Source organism: Sus scrofa, chromosome 4 (assembly GCF_000003025.6).
Source record: "Sus scrofa isolate TJ Tabasco breed Duroc chromosome 4, Sscrofa11.1, whole genome shotgun sequence".
NCBI lineage: Eukaryota > Metazoa > Chordata > Mammalia > Artiodactyla > Suidae > Sus > Sus scrofa.
Window position 1 is genome coordinate 98,146,626 of NC_010446.5, and position 18,758 is coordinate 98,165,383.

General features: G+C 43.5%; 1 protein-coding gene across 11 annotated transcripts in view; it reads right to left on the reverse strand.

Annotated features, from left to right (window-relative positions):
- Positions 1 to 17,330, reverse strand: part of GABPB2 (GA binding protein transcription factor beta subunit 2) — a 34,092-nt gene extending 16,762 nt beyond the window's left edge. For 2 of the 11 annotated variants that reach the window (XM_021089889.1, XM_021089886.1), the window contains exons 1-4: positions 16,983 to 17,115; positions 10,445 to 10,552; positions 7,263 to 7,457; positions 4,475 to 4,613 (exon numbers count right to left, since the gene is read on the reverse strand). In XM_021089889.1, coding sequence (XP_020945548.1) covers positions 4,475 to 4,613; positions 7,263 to 7,457; positions 10,445 to 10,552 — 442 coding nt within the window. In that variant the 5' untranslated portion in view covers positions 16,983 to 17,115. Of the gene's footprint in view, positions 1 to 4,474; positions 4,614 to 7,262; positions 7,458 to 8,323; positions 8,492 to 10,444; positions 10,591 to 16,982 lie in introns of all 11 variants that reach the window. The other 9 variants (XM_005663482.3, XM_005663477.3, XM_005663480.3 and 6 more) reach the window with 9 other exon arrangements.

The following is an 18,758-nucleotide window of genomic DNA, read 5'->3' on the forward strand; positions in this document are numbered from 1 at the left end:
CTCACGGCAACACCAGATCCCCAACCCACTGAGCAAGGCCAGGGATCGAACCTGAAACCTCATGGTTCCTAGTAGGATTCGTTTCCGCTGTGCCACGATGGGAACACCTAAGCTAAATTTTTTGAATCATCCAACTGAAAACTAAAGCACAGTGATTTTATTTAAAAGAAATCTTTTTTGGCCATGCCCACAGCATGTGGAAGTTCTCGAGCCCGGGATCAAACCCATGCCACAGCAATGACAATACCAGAGGCCGCCAGGGAATTCCGGACAGTCACTTAAATGAGAGTTGATAGCCTATAAAATGGTCACTACTGCCCCCTTGTGGGCATATGGAGTTCCTGGGCTAGGGATCAGATCAAAGCCACAGCTGTGACTTATGCTACAGTTGTGGCAACACCAGATCCTTAGCCCACTGTGCAGGTCCACTGATTGAACTTGCATCCCAGTGCTTCAAAGTTGCTGCCAATCCCATGGCACCATGGTAGGAACTCCAAAACTAGCTATTGTTGAAGCCATGCTATAAAATGGGTACTGAAATATAGTATCTCAGTCTCGGCCTTCCTGTTGTGGCTCAGGGGAAATGAACCTGACTAGTATCCATAAGGCTGTGTGTTTGATCCCTGGCTTCACTCACTGGATTAAGATCTGGCGTTGCTGTGAGTTGCAGGGTACATCGCAGATGCAGCTTGAATCTGGCATTTCCATGGCTGTGGTGTAGGCTGACAGCTACGACTCTGATTTGACCCTTACCCTGGGAACTTCCACATGCCAAGGATGTGGCCCAAAAAAGACAAACAAAAAACAAAACAACTCAGTTATCACAACAACCTCATAAAGTATGTATTATTGTATCTCAACTTTATATATAAGTACAGAAGCTTAGAGAAGTAAGTAGTTTTTCCAAGGTCAAGCATCCAGTCAGTTAATAAATTGATATTTAACACAGCAGTTCTGAATGCAAAAATTCTATGTATAATGTATATATATATTTTCTATTTTACCACACTGAATCTCAAGAGTAATACCTCATTCAAGATTTTCCTTTGATACTTTACGAACCTAACTGTGAATATAGTTGCTTTTTCAAAAATTTTTTTGCTTTTTGAGGCTCTACACATGGCATACGGAGTTTCCAGGCTAGGGGGTCAAACTGGAGCTGCAGCTGCTGATCTACACCACAGCCGCAGCAACACAGGATGCGAGCTGTGTCTGTGACTGACACCACAGCTCATGGCAACGCCAGATCCTTAACCCACTGAGCAAGGCTGGGGACTGAACCCGAGTCCTCATGGATACTAGTTGGGTTCGTTGCCACTGAACCACAATGGGACCTCCCTTTTATATTTTTAAAATTTTTTTATTTTTTGTCTTTTTCTAGGGCCGCACCATCGGCATATGGAGGTTCCCAGGTTAGGAGTCTAATCAGAGCTATAGCTGCTGGCCTACACCACAGCCATAGCAACTCAAGATCCTTAAACCCACTGAGTGAGGCCAGGGATCAAATCCACAACCTAGTGGGATTCGTTAACCACTGAGCCACAGCAGGAACTCCCCCTTTTATAATTTTAAATGAAAGTCAAAAACAGAAAAAGAGGAGTTCCCTTCGTGGCTCAGTGGTTAACGAATCCGACTAGGAACCATGAGGTTTCGGGTTCGATCCCTGGCCTTGTTCAGTGGGTTAAGGATCTGGCGTTGCCGTGAGCTGTGGTGTATAAGTTGCAGACTCTGCTCGGATCTGGCATTGCCGGTGGCTATAGCTCCGATTCGACCCCTAGTCTGGGAACCTCCATATGCCATTAGATCGGGGCCAAAGAAATGGCAAAAAGACCAAAAAAAAAAAGAAACCAAGAGTTTGTCGGAGAGTTTATTTAAATGAGGACATAAGTTCCCTCACTGTAAAACAAGTATTTGTATGGAAATATTGAAAATCAACTCAATTTGTTACTTTTTATTTTTATTTATTCATTTACTTCTTTGGCCGAACCCGTGGCATATGAAAGCTTCCTGGCCAGGGAGTGAACGTGAACTACAGCTGCCATCCTATGCCATAGCTTCGGCAATGCCAGATCCTCTAACCCACTGTATCAGGCCAGGGATCAAACCTGAGCCTTCACAACCACCGGAGCCACTGCAGTCAGATTCTTAACCTATTGCAGCATGGCCAGAAACTTTACCCCTTTCTAGATACTTTTATTAAAAATGAAAAAAAAAAGTAAAATAAAAACATACAAGTCTCAAAAGATCAACACCTATCTGGAATCTAATGTACGGCACAAGTGAACTCTTCCACAGAAAAGAAAATCATGGACTGGGAGAATAGACTCGTGGATGCCAAGGGGGAAGAGGAGGGAGCAGGATGACTGGGAACTTGGGATTAATAAATGCAGACTATTGCCTTTGGAACGGATAAGCAATGAGATCCTGCTGTGTAGCACTGGGAACTGTATCTAGTCACTTACAGTGGAGCATGATAATGTGAGAAAAAAGAATCTATACATGTATCTGTAACTGGTTCACCATCCTGTACAGTAGAAAATTGACAGAACACCATAAACCAGCTATAATGAAAAGAATATATATATTATATATTTTAAAAAGATCAATACCAAGTGGTTTTCTTTGCTACTTTTTGTTATTTATGTTGTCAAGAACAAATTAAAACTCATACTTCAGCCAAGTAATCACATGTACTTCTTTTTTTAAAATTTTCTGTCTTTTTGCCATTTCTTGGGCCACTCCCGTGGCATATGGATTTTCCCAGGCTAGGGGTCTAATCGGAGCTGTAGCCGATGGCCTACACCACAGCTACAGCAATGCAGGATCCAGGATCTGAGCTTCATCTGCAACCTGCATCACAGCTCACGGCAACGCCAGATCCTTAACCCACTGAGCAAGGGTGGGGACCGAACCCGCAACCTCATGGTTCCTAGTCAGATTCGTTAACCACCGAGCCACGACGGGAACTCCAACAAATGTACTTCTTTATATCAGCACTTCCACAACCATTTATTGCTTATTCTGCTTCATTTGTTACTGCTTTAGGCTATAAGCATTTAACTATTTTCCTTAGCAGTACCATTTTAAAGCACTCTTATATTCTTTCTTTCTTTCTTTTTTGTCTTTTTAGGGCTACACCCAAAGCATATGGAGGTTCCTAGGCTAGGGGTCCAATTGGAGCTGTGGCTGCAGGCACAGCCACAGCCACATGGGATCCAAGCCACACCTGCAAACTACACCACAGCTCACGGCAATACGGGATCCCCGAACCCACTGATCGAGGTCTGGGATCGAACCTGCCTCCTCATGGATGCTAGTCAGGTTTGTTAACCACTGAGTCACAACGGGAACTATAGCACCCTTATATTTTCATGTTGGGGGTCAGACATAACATTTCAACAAATTAATCTATAGAATACTTTATTTTAACACTGTAAGCACTCACATATAATCCCAAAATATGATCTCTTCTCCCAAAAAGAATAAATGCATTAGCTTTAAAATCTGATATAAATTTCCTTCTTCTCCTTGGTTTTTTTTTAGGGCTGCACTCACGGCATATGGAAGTTTCCTGGCCAGGGGCTGAGTCAGAACTGTATCTGCTGGCCTATACCATAGCCACAGCAACACCAGATCCAAGCTGCATCTGCAACCTACACCACAGCTCTTGGCAACACTGGATCTTTAACCCACTGAGCGAGGCCAGGGATCAAACCTACATCCTCATGGACACCAGTCAGGTTCTTAATTAATTGGCTGAGCCAGGATGAGAACTCCAAAGTCTATTACAAATCTTTTATTTGTGGAACGTTTTTATTTATTTATTTATTTATTTATTTATTTTTGTCTTTTTAGGGCCGCACCCATGGCATATGGAGGTTCCCAGGCTAGGGGTGGAATCTGAGCTTCAGCAGCTGGCCTGCACCACAGCCACAGCAACACCAGATCCGAGACTCGTCTTTGACCTACACCACAGCTCACGGCAACGCCGGATCCTTAACCCACTGTGTGAGGCCAGGAATCGAACCTGCGTCCTCATGGATACTAGTCAGATTCATTTCCGCTGAGCCATAATGGGAACTCCAGGGGAATATTTTATTTTATTATTTTTTGCTTTTTTAGGGCTGCACCTGTGGCATATGGAAGTTCCTAGGCTAGGGGTTGAATCAGAGCTGTGGCTGCCGGCGTGTACCACAGCCCCAGCAACATGGGATCCAAGCTGCATCTGTGACCTACACCGCAGCTCATGCAACGCCGGATCCCCGACCTACTGAGTGAGGCCAAGGATCGAACCCATGCTCTCATGTATGCTAGTCGGATTCATTTCCTCTGTACCACAACAGGAACTCCTGTTATTTGGGGAATATTTTAATGAAGGAGTGGGTATCAGAAGGGTATCTATTCATCTCATAGGAAACCCTGGGATTCTGTTCATTTTAAGTCTAAAATAACTGCCAAATTATCAGAATATTACCTGAGGTTGTTTTGGTGTTGGCTGAATTAACAAGGCTTGCGAGGTTGACAACTTCTCCTGACGTAAAGATGAATGGGGTAGCCATAGTCACAGAGTTGGCTCTCTCAGGATTAGCATTCACCTGATTCTGCATTGCTTCCTACAAAACAAGGCAGGATATTTCAAAGTCAGAACACTTACTAGCCTTAATTATACAGTAACGCAACAGCCATTCCCCCCACAATGCTCTATCAGACACACCTAGTTCCCCCACACAATGTCCCAGGGACCTCAGAGTACTCATTAAGACACTGTTTTTTTTTCAGACCAGGGCAACGGAAATGTTAGATTGTTTCTCAAGTTTATTTCTACTTCAGGGAGAGAAAAAGAAAAAGGCGTATTAATTTGCAAAAACTTCTAGACAATTCACTTAACCTCTCTGGATCTTGTTTTTTAGTTTGAAAAATGAACAGGGTAGCCTAAAAAGTAATTTCCAGTACTAATATTCTACGATCAATTATCTACAAGACAATGTGCTAGCTGGAGATCTCTGCAGAGAATCTACAGAGAAAAATATTCTCCAGAGTTTTGTCTGACTACTTCTTCCATTCTGCCATTGAAGAAATTCCTAAGAGAGTACATAACAAGCAAATAAGCGAGTGCCAGATTTTAAAGTCTAGTTCCACATTCTGCACTTTTGCTTCCATGGATATCTGCACAACTTCAGTGTAAAGATGCTTATCTTTATTTCATTTTTTTACTTTCATAAGCAGTTTTCTATAAACATGATCACTACTAAAATTAAAGTCCTATTATCAAAGGGCTCTAAACAAGAAACTGAAAGTTGAAGAGGATAACCAGTCTATAGGGAACCATTCATCAGGAAAAAAAAAAGGCTATTTTTTTATATATAATTACCTCCTTGCTAAGAGCTTCAATTGAAACAGATTATCCATTCTCTGGTTACTGTTAAATTCATTTTTGAATCTGCCTCTTCTATAATCCATTATTACTTCCTTATTAATTCAAGCCCTCATTGGCGATAGCCTGGCCTAATGAAAATCACTGCGTGTTTCTTTCTCTTTCTTTTTTTTCTTTTTAGGGCCACACTTGCTACCAGGCTAGGGGTCGAATCAGAGCTACAGCTGCTGGAATATACCACAGTGGCAGCAACTCAGGATCCAAGCCACGTGTGCAACCTACACCACAGCTCATGGCAATGCCGGATCCTTAACCCACTAAGCAAGGCCAGGGATCAAACCCACATTCTCATGGATCCTAGTTGGGTTTGTTAACCGCTAAGCCACAAAGGGAACTCCAAAAAAATCACTATGTTTCTTTAGCATTAAGTATCTTCTCTCTCATGTGGGCATACCATACTCTAAATTATCATCTTTTAAAAAAATCTAATCATATTAATACTCTATTTAAAAGCTTCTGTTGGATCCCCATTGCCCACAAAATAGTCCAAACTCTTTTGCATGCCATGTAACACCCATATGCCATGTTCATAACCTAGTTTAAATCTCAAGCCTTAGCTCCTGTCACTCCCAAACTGCTTTTCTTACTCAATCTCTAATCATAGAACTATTTACTCTTTCCTGAACATTCCATGTCCTTTCAAACCTGTGTCACTGATTTGCTTTTTCTAGACTAGAAAATAATTTCTTACATCTCTGCCTACTTCTCCTTCAAAACTCAGTTCAGGAGTTCCCGTCGTGGCACAGTGGTTAACTAATACAACTAGGAACCATGAGGCTGCGGGTTCAATCCCAGGCCTTGCTCAGTAGGTTAAGGATCTGGTGTTGCTGTGAGCTGTGGTGTAGGTTGCAGATGCAGCTCGGATCCGGTGTTGCTGTGGCTCTGGCGTAGGCCGGTGGCTCTGGCGTAGGCCGGCGGCTACAGCTCTGATTGGACCCCTAGCCTAGGAACCTCCATATGTCACAGGTGCAGCCCTGGAAAAGACAAAAAGACAAAAAAAAATTTTTTTAAATAACAAAGTGAAATTTTCACAGAAAAAACAATGTCTAAAGCCAAATAAATCTTGTTCTTATACTGGCCACAACATTGCTCTTCGATCACCATGAATAATTCAGGGCTTTACAGAATGTTAATTTAAAAAAAAATTTTTTTTTTTTTTTGTCTCTTTTGCTATTTCTTGGGCCGCTCCTGCGGCATATGGAGGTTCCCAGGCTAGGGGTCCAATCGGAGCTGCAGCCACCAGCCTACGCCAGAGCCATGGCAACGCGGGATCTGAGCTGCATCTGCAACCTACACCACAGTTCACGGCAACGCCGGATCGTTAGCCCACTGAGCAAGGGCAGGGACCGAACCCGCAACCTCATGGTTCCTAGTCGGATTCGTTAACCACTGCGCCACGACGGGAACTCCTAAAAAAAATTTTAAGGAGCTTCCATTGTGGTACAGTGGAAACGAATCCGACTAGTATCCATGAGGCTGGTGTTCAATCCCTGGCCTCACTCAGTGGATTAAGGATCCAGTGTTGCTGTGAGCTCTGTGGGTCCAGACGTGGCTCAGATCCTGCATGGCTGTCGCTGTGGCACAGGCCAGCAGCTGTACCTCCAACTTGACCCCTGGCCTGGGAACTTCCATATGCCATGGGTGTGGCCCTAAAAAGCAAATAAAATAAAATAAAACAAAAAGTTCTAAAGACACTGAGTCACAAGACTGACATACTGAAGTACTACTTTAATACGATAGGGAAAATTCAGTTTTGATTAAGCTCCTATAAAAAATTCTTAACTTCAACTGAAGCATACTGAAGTGGTATTAAAAAAAAAAGCAATACCTGAAGAATGACCAGAATCTCAGCATTGTTTTTCTCCAGGGCTATGTCAAAGGCAGATTTATCAAACTTGCTGAAAGCATGGACATCAGCTCCGTATTTGATAAGTAGCTCTACAACATCTCGATGGTGGTGCTCTGTGGCCCAGTGCAAAGCTGTCATCTTTAGCATGTCCTTGGCATTCACATCTGCACCATTCTGTCAGAGAAAAGTAATTTTTTCAGATACTGGTTATGGTAGCATAGGTGCAATATTCCATCACCAAATACAGAGGATTTCCATAGAGATTATACATATCCAAATTTAGAAATATTTAAGAACTATCAAAGGGAAAAACATGTCTCAAATTCTCCTGAGTGCTGATTGATATAACATCCTACAGGAGAGGATCTTTTAAGGACATCACTGGGAAATTATAACAGATGGGAGAGAAAGTGGAAAAGAACAGATTTTTGTTGCATTTATTAACAGAGTGCCCGAAAAAAACAGGCATAAGTGCAGAGAACACCTGCAGAAGAAAAATGAAGAAAAATCAATAAAGTCTGTTTAGCCTTTAAAAAAATTACACATATAAATAAATATATAATTAGAAAACAAAATCCTAAAGCCATGACTCTTGAAAGAGATGCAACTTAATACTATAAACTATCCTAAACTTAATCTTTCCCAACCTAGCTTCCTACTACCTGTTTCAGTAAGAAAACAAGGAGGTGTATGTCTTTTTATATATATATACATATATATATATATATATTTTTTTTTTTTTTGGTCTTTTTTTGCCATTTCTTGGGCCGCTTCCGCGGCATATGGAGGTTCCCAGGCTAGGGGTCTAATTGGAGCTGTAGCCGCCGGCCTACACTAGAGCCACAGCAACTTGGGATCCGAGCCACATCTGCGACCTATACCACAGCTCACAGCAACGCCGGATCGTTAACCCACTGAGCAAGAGCAGGGATCGAACCTGCAACCTCGTGGTTCCCAGTCAGATTCGTGAACCACTGCGCCACGACAGGAACTCCTTTTTTTAATATATATAATATAGACCTGCCACTATTTTCCTTTACCCTAACGAGCAGTTCCACGATGTGTGCATGTCCATCAGCTGCAGCCATATGCAACGGGGTCCTGTCCACTTTGGTCCGGGCATCCCTGCTAACCCCTGCTCGAAGGAGCACTTCCGCTGTGGAATAATGACCATATTGGGCTGCAAGGTGCAGGGGTGATGTTCCAAGCTGTGGGAAAATAATACTTATTTAATAAAAATAATACTCATTTAATATCAACCATACGCAGAGTCCTAAATCATTACTGGAGGGATACAAATGAACAAGTGATAAAGTCCAGGTTTTTGTCCTTGGAGAGAGAGTCTGGTTGGGCTGATAAGCTGAAGAAATGACTTTTTTTTTTTTTTTTTTGGTCTTTTTGCCATTTCTTGGGCTGCTCCCGCGGCATATGGAGGTTCCCAGGCTAGGGGTCTGATCGGAGCTGTAGCTGCCAGCCTATGCCAGAGCCACGGCAACGTGGGATCCGAGCCGAGTCTGCGATCTATACCACAGCTCACGGCAACGCCGGATCCTTAACCCACTGAGCAAGGCCAGGGATTGAATCCGTAGCCTCATGGTTCCTAGTCAGATTGGTTAACCACTGCGCCATGACAGGAACTCCAGAAGAAATGATTTAATTAAAATTAGTAAAGAAATGGGCAAATAAATATACCACCAATTAAAATAAGTGCTAAGTACAATGGAATTAAGTCAGGTGGACTTATCAGGTAAAATTCCCTAAAGGACATGGTTTTAAGCACGGCTAAGAGGAAGTATAAAGTGGACAGAAAAGAGCATTCTGAGTCAGGGATAAAAGGAAAGCATAGGTAGGTTCAAAAGAATTCTTATGGGAGTTCTCATTGTGGCTCAGCACCAACGAACCTAACTAGTACCCATGAGGACTCAGGTTCAATCCCTGGCCCCACTCAGTGGGTTAAGGATGTGGCATTGCTGTGAGCTGTGCTGTAGTTTGCAGACGTGGCTCAGGACTCACGTTGTTGTGGCTGTGGTGTAGGCTGGCAGCTACAGCTCCAATTCGAACCCTAGTGTGGGAACTTCTATACACCGAGGGTGTGGCCCTAGAAAGAAAAAGAAAAAAGAATTCTTTGGAAAAGAGCAGAGATTAGAAAGTTATATATGTGCAATTTGGAGTGCAAATTTAATTGGCTGAAATAGAAGTTTGTCATCACAGTAAAGCAAAGCAAAAAGACTGATGAGATGAAGTGCCAAAAAAAAAAATTTAGCAATGTCAGTAGCAATAAGCAAGTCTTATAAGAGTTACCTATCAGCATCCATCTTGGCCAGAGATCTATTCTTTTCTTTGTGTTATGCTCTTTATTGTAAGCCTATTTTGTTTATTCTTTGCTTTTCATATATTTGGCCTCGGTGCCTACTGGATTTAACTCATATTGCTTTTTTCAGGTCTATTTATAGAAATGCTAATCTCATAGGTTTGCTTTCTTCCTTTTTGTAAAGTGCTAGGAACTTGCTGGCCTCTAAAGTTATGAATTCATCACTCTAGAATAGAGGACACTGCTCATCAGATTGTTAAAATTAGGTAATGCTTACCAAAATCTGTGAATACTAAGCAAGTCCATGTTATAACCTGGACCTGGATCTTCTGAGATTCTGTTCTCCAAGACGGCTGTCTGAACTCATGAAATTACCCCTTCCTCTTTAATGTTTTTTTAGCAGTGGTAAAGGAAACAAAATGGCTAGACTATTCCTTATTAACCAAGACATTTTGGAGAAAAGGAAAGGAGTTCATTAGTTTAGAAATGCACTCTTACCATATTGACTTTGTTTAATTTCTAGCTAATTACAGAAGCCTATAATCCAAGTGCAATCCAGGGAGAAGTAAACCTTTAGAAAATATTCTAAAAAACATTATAAAAAAGTACAAGTACATAATGCCTTACAATTACCACCTATATGTCCACAGGAGACCCTTTCAATTTGCTAAACTAAAAGAAAAAGAAAACTACCCATTCAGATGAGACAAGAAAAAAAAAAAAAAAAAAAAAAAAGAAACTCTGAGGAGGCTGAGGTAGAAAGGGAATGAAGAAAAATCTATATAGGCTGTTTGGCCTTTAAGAAAAAGGCTGGTAACAGCACATGCTGGGAATAATTGAGAGAGCTTACCCAGTCTGTGGTGAATGGGGCACCATTTGCCATTAATGTTCTGACTTCATCATCTTGGCCTTTTCTTGCTGCTTCTAGCAACCTCTTCCCCAAGTCCACCAAAGACATCTTTATGCATAGGAACACAAGTTTGTGGGAAGCTATAACTTAAACACAAGGAAAGCTTCCTGTAAAATGTTTTTAGAAGACTTCTATCTGTATATATGTAATACAATTCTCAAGCAGACTACCAGGTAAGGCACTTCTTTTTTTTTTTTTTTTTTGTCTTTTTGCTATTTCTTGGGCCACTCCCGCGGCATATGGAGGTTCTCAGGCTAGCGGTCGAATCGGAGCTGTAGCTGCCAGCCTACACCAGAGCCACAGCAACGAGGGATCCGGGATCCGAGCAGCGTCTGCAACCTACACCACAGCTCACAGCAACGCCGGATCGTTAACCCACTGAGCAGGGGCAGGGACCGAACCCGCAACCTCATGGTTCCTAGTCGGATTCATTAACCACTGTGCCACGACGGGAACTCCAAGGCACTTCTTTTTGACCTCACCCAGCACAGTCAGATATTTGAGAAACTTTTAGGCTTTAAATTATAGTTCCCTCACTTTCTGTTTTTTTTTTTTTTTTGTTACTTTGCCATTTTCTTGGGCCGCTCCAGCAGCATATGGAGGTTCCCAGGCTAGGGGTTGAATTGGAGCTGTAGCTGCTGACCTATGTCAGAGCCACAGCAACACGGGATCCGAGCCCCTTCTGCCACCTACACCACAGCTCACGGCAACGCCGGATCCTTAACCCACTGAGCAAGGCCAGGGATCGAACCCGAAACCTCATGGTTCCTAGTCGGATTCGTTAACCACTGCGCCACGATGGGAACTCCAGTTACCTCACTTTTAATCTCCAGAAAAATACTTTGGAAATATGTGAACCACATTACTGCCTTTCTAGCTTAAAGAATAAATAAAACAGCATTTCCTCCCTTTTGAAACAACTACGAATAGGAACAGTATGTTACATGGAAGAATGAACAGAAAACAAAGGATGCTGACTCAAGTTAATGGCAGACATTTTTCCAAAAAAAATTTTAACCATATCGGTGTAGGTACAGTGCCTGAACAAAGAGAAGTCACCGCACCTGTCCAAAGTGTCCTAGCAATACCTAGTTTTTTTTTGTTTTAAACAAAGTAATCAGCTTGGCCAGGTTATATACTTTGTTTAAAAGTATAATTATGTCAGAGTTCCTGTCTTGGCACAGTGGTTAATGAATCTGACTAGGAACCATGAGGTTTCGGGTTTGGTCCCTGGCCTTGCTCAGTGGGTTAAGGATCTGGCGTTGCCATGAGCTGTGGTGTAGGTCGCAGACGCGGCCCGGATCCCACATTGCTGTGGCTATGGCGTAGGCACAATTAGACCCCTAGCTTGGGAACTTCCATATGCTGTGGGAAGCAGCCCTAGAAAAGACAAAAAAAAAGTATAATTATGTCGGAGTTCCCGTCATTGCGCAGCGGAAACGAATCCAACCAGGAATCATGAGGTTGTGGGTTCAATCCCTGTCCTCGCTCAGTGGGTTAAGGATCTGGCGTTGCTATGGCTGTGGTGTAGGTTGTCAGCTGTAACTCTGATTAGACCCCTAGCCTGGAAACCTCCATATGCTGTGAGTGCGCCCCTAAAAAGCAAAAAATAAAAAGTATAATTATGTATAGGAGTTCCAGGCTTTATCTAAAGAAAAAAAAGTATAGTTATATCTAAATATATTACAGCTTTTCATTTAATAATGTGGGCATTATTAAAATTTTTGTGGGAGTTCCCATTGTTACTCAGTGGCAACAAATTTGACTAGTATGCACAAGGATGTGGTTCAACTCCTGGCCCTGCTCAGTGGGTTAAGGATCTGGCATTGCAGTGAGCTGTAAGATGTGGCTTGGACCTGGCATTGCTGTGGTATAAGCCTGGGAACTTCCATATGCCACAGGGGCAGCCCTAAAAAAAAAATTGTTTTTTTCTCTGAAAGCTCATAGGGATAAAAGCATCTGAGTAGGAAAGCTGTTTTTCTTCCCTTGTAAAAGGCATATAGCCAAATCTTGGTTAATTAGGGTAAAAAAAAAAAAAAGAAAGCTATTGTTAAACACAAAATTGAAAGTAATAAACAATGGAAAGTAAGTCTGTTTAAATTGATGGTTACTGGGGCGTTCACTGGTGGCTCAGTGGGTTAAGGATCAGGTGTTGTCACTGCTACGATTCTGGTTACAGCTGTGGTATATATAGGTTTGATACCTGGCACAGGAACATCTTCATGCTCTGGGTATGGCCAAAAAACTTATAATATAGATAAAAGGTACATCACCAAGCTTTAAACACTTCTATAATAATGGATCACAAAGTCAAAGAATGCCCTATACAGGACTGTGTAGAAATACTGGCATGAAGCAGGATTAAATTATCCTAATAGTGAAATTTCAGCTCTATTCTCTACCACAAAAAATATTCAGTTGTACGTTGAAGTATCTGCTTAAGGAGAAATCTGGTTTGCTTCACATTTCTGGGAAGCTGATACCTGTGGAAAACCAGATCCTTTAAATAAACTGATCTTATCCCACTGTAACTGGTGTTTTTAGTACTTGAACTCCAGCAAAATTTTTCTGAACCATCAATTTTGTCCACTATAGTCTGCTTTCATACATACGTTAATTTTTTTTTTTTTTTTTTTTTGCCGCCCCGAGGGATATAGTGTTTCCAGGCCAGGGATCAGACCCGAGCCGAAGTTGTGACCTAAGCCACAGCTGCATCAACACTGGATCCTTAACCCACTGTGCTAGCTGGTACACCCAAGACATTGCCAAGCCAATCCTGTTGTGCCACAGCAGGAACTCCATATATACATTAATTTTATCACTTTTCTTTATGAGTCTGTGCATCAGTACCTCTAAATGACCACTGACCCAAATGTTTCCTCCCATTGTTTAAATAGGCCATCAAAAGCCTTATTTCTTTTTTTTTTTTGTCTTTTTTTTTTTTTTTTTTTTTTTGTCTTTTTGCCATTTCTTGGGCCGCTCCCGCGGCATATGGAGGTTCCCAGGCTAGGGGTCCAATTGGAGCGGTAGCCACTGGCCTACGCCAGAGCCACAGCAACGCGGGATCCGAGCCGAGTCTGCAACCTACACCACAGTTCACGGCAACGCCGGATCCTTAACCCACTGAGCAAGGGCAGGGACCGAACCCGCAACCTCATGGTTCCTAGTCGGATTCGTTAACCACTGCACCACGATGGGAACTCAAAAGCCTTATTTCTTACCATACAAAGATATCGTAGTTAGGAGTTCCCATTGTGGTGCAGCAGAAACGAATCCGACTAGGAACCATGAGGTTATGAGTTTGATCCCTGGCCTCGCTCAGTGGGTTAAGGATCTGGCATGGCTGTGAGCAGTGGTGTAGGTCGAAGACCAGGCTCGGATCTGGTGTTGCTGTGGCTGTGGTTGTGGTATGGGCTGGCAGCTGTAGCTCTGATTCAACCCCTAGCCTGGGAACCTGCATATGTCACGGGTGCGGCCCTCAAAAAAAAAAAAAAAAAAGATATTGTAGTTAAACTTTGGGATTAGAATGTAAACAGGCTGTTACATTAATTATCTAACATAAAAAAAAGTCTCATAGAAATGTGTTCTTCAAGGTTGTTTTCTCCCCCTATTCTCACTCTTTTTTTTTTAGTTAATCTGAAGCATCTATGTTAAACAAAAAAAAGTATACTTTTTTGGGGGGAGGATCTTTTTTTGTCTTTTTAGGGCCACACTCTTGGTGTATGGTGGTACCCAGGCTAGGGGCTGAAATGGCGCTTTAGCCGTCAGCCTATGCCACAGCCACAGCATCACCAGATCTGAGCTGCATCTGTGACCTACACCACAGCTCACAGCAACCCCGGATCCTTAACCCACTGAGTGAGGCCAGGGATCAAACCTGGGTCCTCATGGATGCCAGAGTTTGCTAACCGCTGAGCCACAACGGGAACTCCCTAAAATGTATTTTTAAAATAACTGGATTTGGGGCGCACTATGTGCCGTTCTATCATATACTATGACAACACTGGCATTATCTACCAGATAAGAAATGCAGCCTAGGAATAAGCATGTCTGGCCTCCTTGATTACTAAAAACATTCTCCCTTACTGGATGCACCTCCACTTTCCCTACACACAAAGAGAAGAAACAAAAATCTCATCTAATTTGCCTCCTAGAATACTGGAGATGAATAAAAAAACAGAACCCACACCCTTTCCCAAACCAGCACCCAAGAATTTTCAATAACATGTTTTAATAATTGATGGAGTGCTTGAGCTCTTGACCACAAAGTACTCTATTATCAGAAAGTACTTCCATTCTTTTTTTGTTTGTTTTGTCTTTTTGCCTTTTCTAGGGCTGCTCCTGCAGCATATGGAGATTCCCAGGCTAAGGGTCTAATCGGAGCCGTAGCCACCGGCCTACACCACAGCCACAGCAATGCCAGATCCAAGCTGTGTTTGCAGTCTACACCACAGCTCTCGGCAATGCCAGATCCTGATGGAGGCCAGGGATCGAACCCACATCCTCATGGATGCTAGTTGGGTTCGCTAACAACTGAGCCACGACGGGAACTCCCTCCATAGATGTTTTTAAAAAGAGATGAAAAGTCTACAAATAAATGCTGGAGAGGATGTGGAGAAAATCAGGCTCTCTTACACACTTAGTGAGAGTGTAAACTGGTGCAGCCACTACGAAAAAGAGTATGGAGATTTCTAAAAAAAACTAATAGAGTTGCTATATGATCCAGCAATCTCACTCCTGGGCATATACCCAGAAAAAACCATAATTCAGAAAGATAGAGAGTTCCTGCTGTGGTGCAGTGGGTTATGGATCCAGTGTTGCTGCAACTTTGGCATAGGTCACAGCTGCAGCTCAGATTCAATCCCTGGCCCAGGAACTTCCATAAGCTGCAGATGTGGCCAAAGAAAAAAAATTTTGAAAAGATGTTTGCACCAGCATGTTCACAGCAGCACTATTTCCAAAACCCAAGACATGGAAACAAACTAAATGTCCGTCAACAAATGAATGGATAACAATGTAGCGCACACACACACACAATGGAATATTACTCAGTCATCCAAAAGATGCCATTTGCAGAAATAATGCCATTTGCAGCAAAATGGATGGAGATCATCATACTTGGTGAATTAAGTCAGAAAGATAAAGACAAGTACCATATGCTACCAAGTATGTAGAATCTAAAATACGACACAAATCAACAGGAACTACAGAAGTTCCCTGGTGATGCAGTAGCTTAAGTATCTGGTGTTGCTGCAGCTTTGGCACAGGCCAGTGCAGGTTTGATCCCTAGCTGGGGAACTATTGCATGCCATGAGTGCTAGGGGGTGGGGGGAACCCAAAAAGCAAAAAACGTATTTATAAAACAAAAACAGACTCACAGACATAGAGAACAGAATTGCGGATTCCAAGGGGGCTAAGGGATGGGAGAGAGAAGGACTGAGAGTTTGGGATTAGCAGATGCAGACTAATATATACAGAATGGATAAATAGCAGGATCCTACCCTGTAGCACAGGGAACTGTAATCAATTTCCTCTGATAAACCATAACGGAAAATAACACGAAAAAGAATATATTTCTGGCACAGAGGGTTAAGGATCCCCCGTTGTCACTGCAGCAGCTTGGGTCATTGCTGTGGTGTGGCTTCGATCCCTGGCCAGGGAACTTCCGCATGACATTTTGATTTTAAAAATTAAAAACAAAAAGAGTTGAGAGAGAAAAGTCCTTCTGGTAAGAGGGAGAGGAATGGGATGATGTCTGCTCACTCAAGGAAATCTATGAGATTATCACAATATTATAAGCAACAAGACTTCAATAAACTAAAAAATAAGGAAAAAAAATCTGTGAGAATAGGAGAAAGCTAATGGCAAGGAGAAATGAAATCGAAGAACTCATGATTTGCCAACCTTTTTTCCTTTTTCTATTGCACACGTCCCCACTGGGCCGCCAGCTGTACAAACAACCCTGCAAGAACTGGAGGCGGGGCCCTTGCTGCTATTTCTCAGTTTACTGAGCTCACTAATAATCTTAAGGCTAACACTCGGGTCAGAGAATTAGAATCTCCGTTTTCTCATCTATCACAACTCCCCCAGCGCCTCAGCAATGTTCAGTCTTTCTGGAAGAGTCAACTTGTGGCAGGGAGCCAAGGTCTCAGCCTAGAGGGCCACCCCCGGATCGGGCTCCGCGCTGCCCCCTAGTGGTCACCTCTGTGGCCTTGCCTTCCCTCGGTCCGGCTCCCCAGCCCCAGGTCTTACACCCACCCCCTTCTTCACCTCCTCCTAGTCCCCTCCCCTTCCTCCCGGCAGCATCCCCTTCCTCTTCGTCCCCTTCCCCCAGCTAACCCCGTTCCAGTGAAGGGGCGCCGCTCTGTCTGCACCCAGAGGTCCGGGGCTGGGCTAGGAGGCGGTGCAACTTCTCAAGGCAGTCTTCCTTCCAGCCCTGACGCCCCCCAGAGCCCAGACATCTCTCCTCCCTCCTTACCTCCTCGTCCGGGACGCTGCCGGCTGTGCTTTCGCCGAGCCCGCCAGTTTGGTCCTGTTTCCTTCTCTAGTTAAAGCTCCCTGTCAATGATGGTTACTTTTTGGCCTTTTCATATATACATATTTTGGGGGCCTTTAACCCCCCCTCGTGGAGAAATGGAGGCTGCAAAATGGCGGACCCGGAAGTGAAGACGGCGAATATAATTTCTGGCGGAAGAATCTGTGAAGAGAATGTGGTTAGAAAATCCACATTTGCACTCGAACAGAAGGGTGATGCACCCCTGAGGCTCATTTTCTATTCTCCGAAAGTCTTTTGAGGTGAAGTAGTGCGTATCTATGTTATCTCAGACGGGACTATTTAGCGAGGCGGAGGATTGTCGATTACGCGTCTTACGTGTCATATAGTTCCGGTAGGGGACGGACCTGATGGTTTGTTTTGGCGCCAAGAATCCCGGCGAACCACTGAGAGAAACTGATCTCTGCCTTGGGTTTGCATTTAGCTAGAAGCAACCAGTTTAGGGGCCAGTTTAAGGTTGAAGAGGAAACTGTTTCTCTGTCTCAACCTCGGGCGAAGATGTTTGGGACGTTGCCTGGATTTGTGCGTGAATTGAGCTCTGGTGCCCGACGGACACATTTCTAATTACAGCCTAGAGGTAAAGAGCCTAGAGCCGAGCTGTCAACTCAATGAAACAGATATCGGAGTCTTGTTTGAGGGGGTTGGAGGTGCTGAAAGGGGATGGAACGGGAGTTTGCAAATCCAGTTAGCCACTTTGTTTACCAAACAGTTGATTCCTGTCTGCACCCACCTTTCGCCGTAAGCTGAAGGACAGCGACAAGTTGGGAAAGAAGACCTTCAAAAATAGGTAGACATAGAAAAGGACAGATCACTGCTCCATTTTGTATTCGATTTTGGCTTTTGTCGTTGATGATGGGCCTTTCAAACCCTATGGGGAAGATTTACATGGTTCCCCTCTTTTCTGGATTTCTCTAGATCCTCTTGTTTTTTTGGTTTTTTTTTTTTTTTTTTTTTTTTTTGCTATTTCTTGGGCCGCTCCCGCGGCATATGGAGGTTCCCAGGCTAGGGGTTGAATCGGAGCTGCAGCCACCGGCCTACGCCAGAGCCACAGCAACGCGGGACCCGAGCCGCGTCTGCAACCTACACCACAAGCTCACAGCAACGCCGGATCGTCTACCCACTGAGCAAGAGCAGGGACCGAACCCGCAACCTCATGGTACCTAGTCGGATCCGTTAACCACTGCGCCACGACGGGAACTCCCTCCTCTTGTTCTTTAAAGGACTTAGGGCATAATGTCCCAACTGGTATTTACGGCTTCCCTTTTTATTTGAAGGTCAAAATCTTATCTCATTCATGTTTACATCCTTAGGTTGTCTGGCTCAGTGCCTCATATAGTAGGTACCCATTAGCTATTTGTAAATCAGTACAAATTGTTTATTTTTTATCATTTTTTATTTTTTATTTTTTTTAATTTATTTTTTTCTATTTCTTGGGCCGCTCCTGCGGCATATGGAGGTTCCCAGGCTAGGGGTTGAATCGGAGCTGTAGCCACCGGCCTACGCCAGAGCCACAGCAACGCGGGATCCGAGCCGCGTCTGCAACCTACACCACAGCTCACGGCAACGCCGCCGGATCGTTAACCCACTGAGCAAGGGCAGGGACCGAACCCGCAACCTCATGGTTCCTGGTCGGATTCGTTAACCACTGCGCCACGACGGGAACTCCCCCAAATTGTTTATTTTTTAAATGAGGCAAGTTAT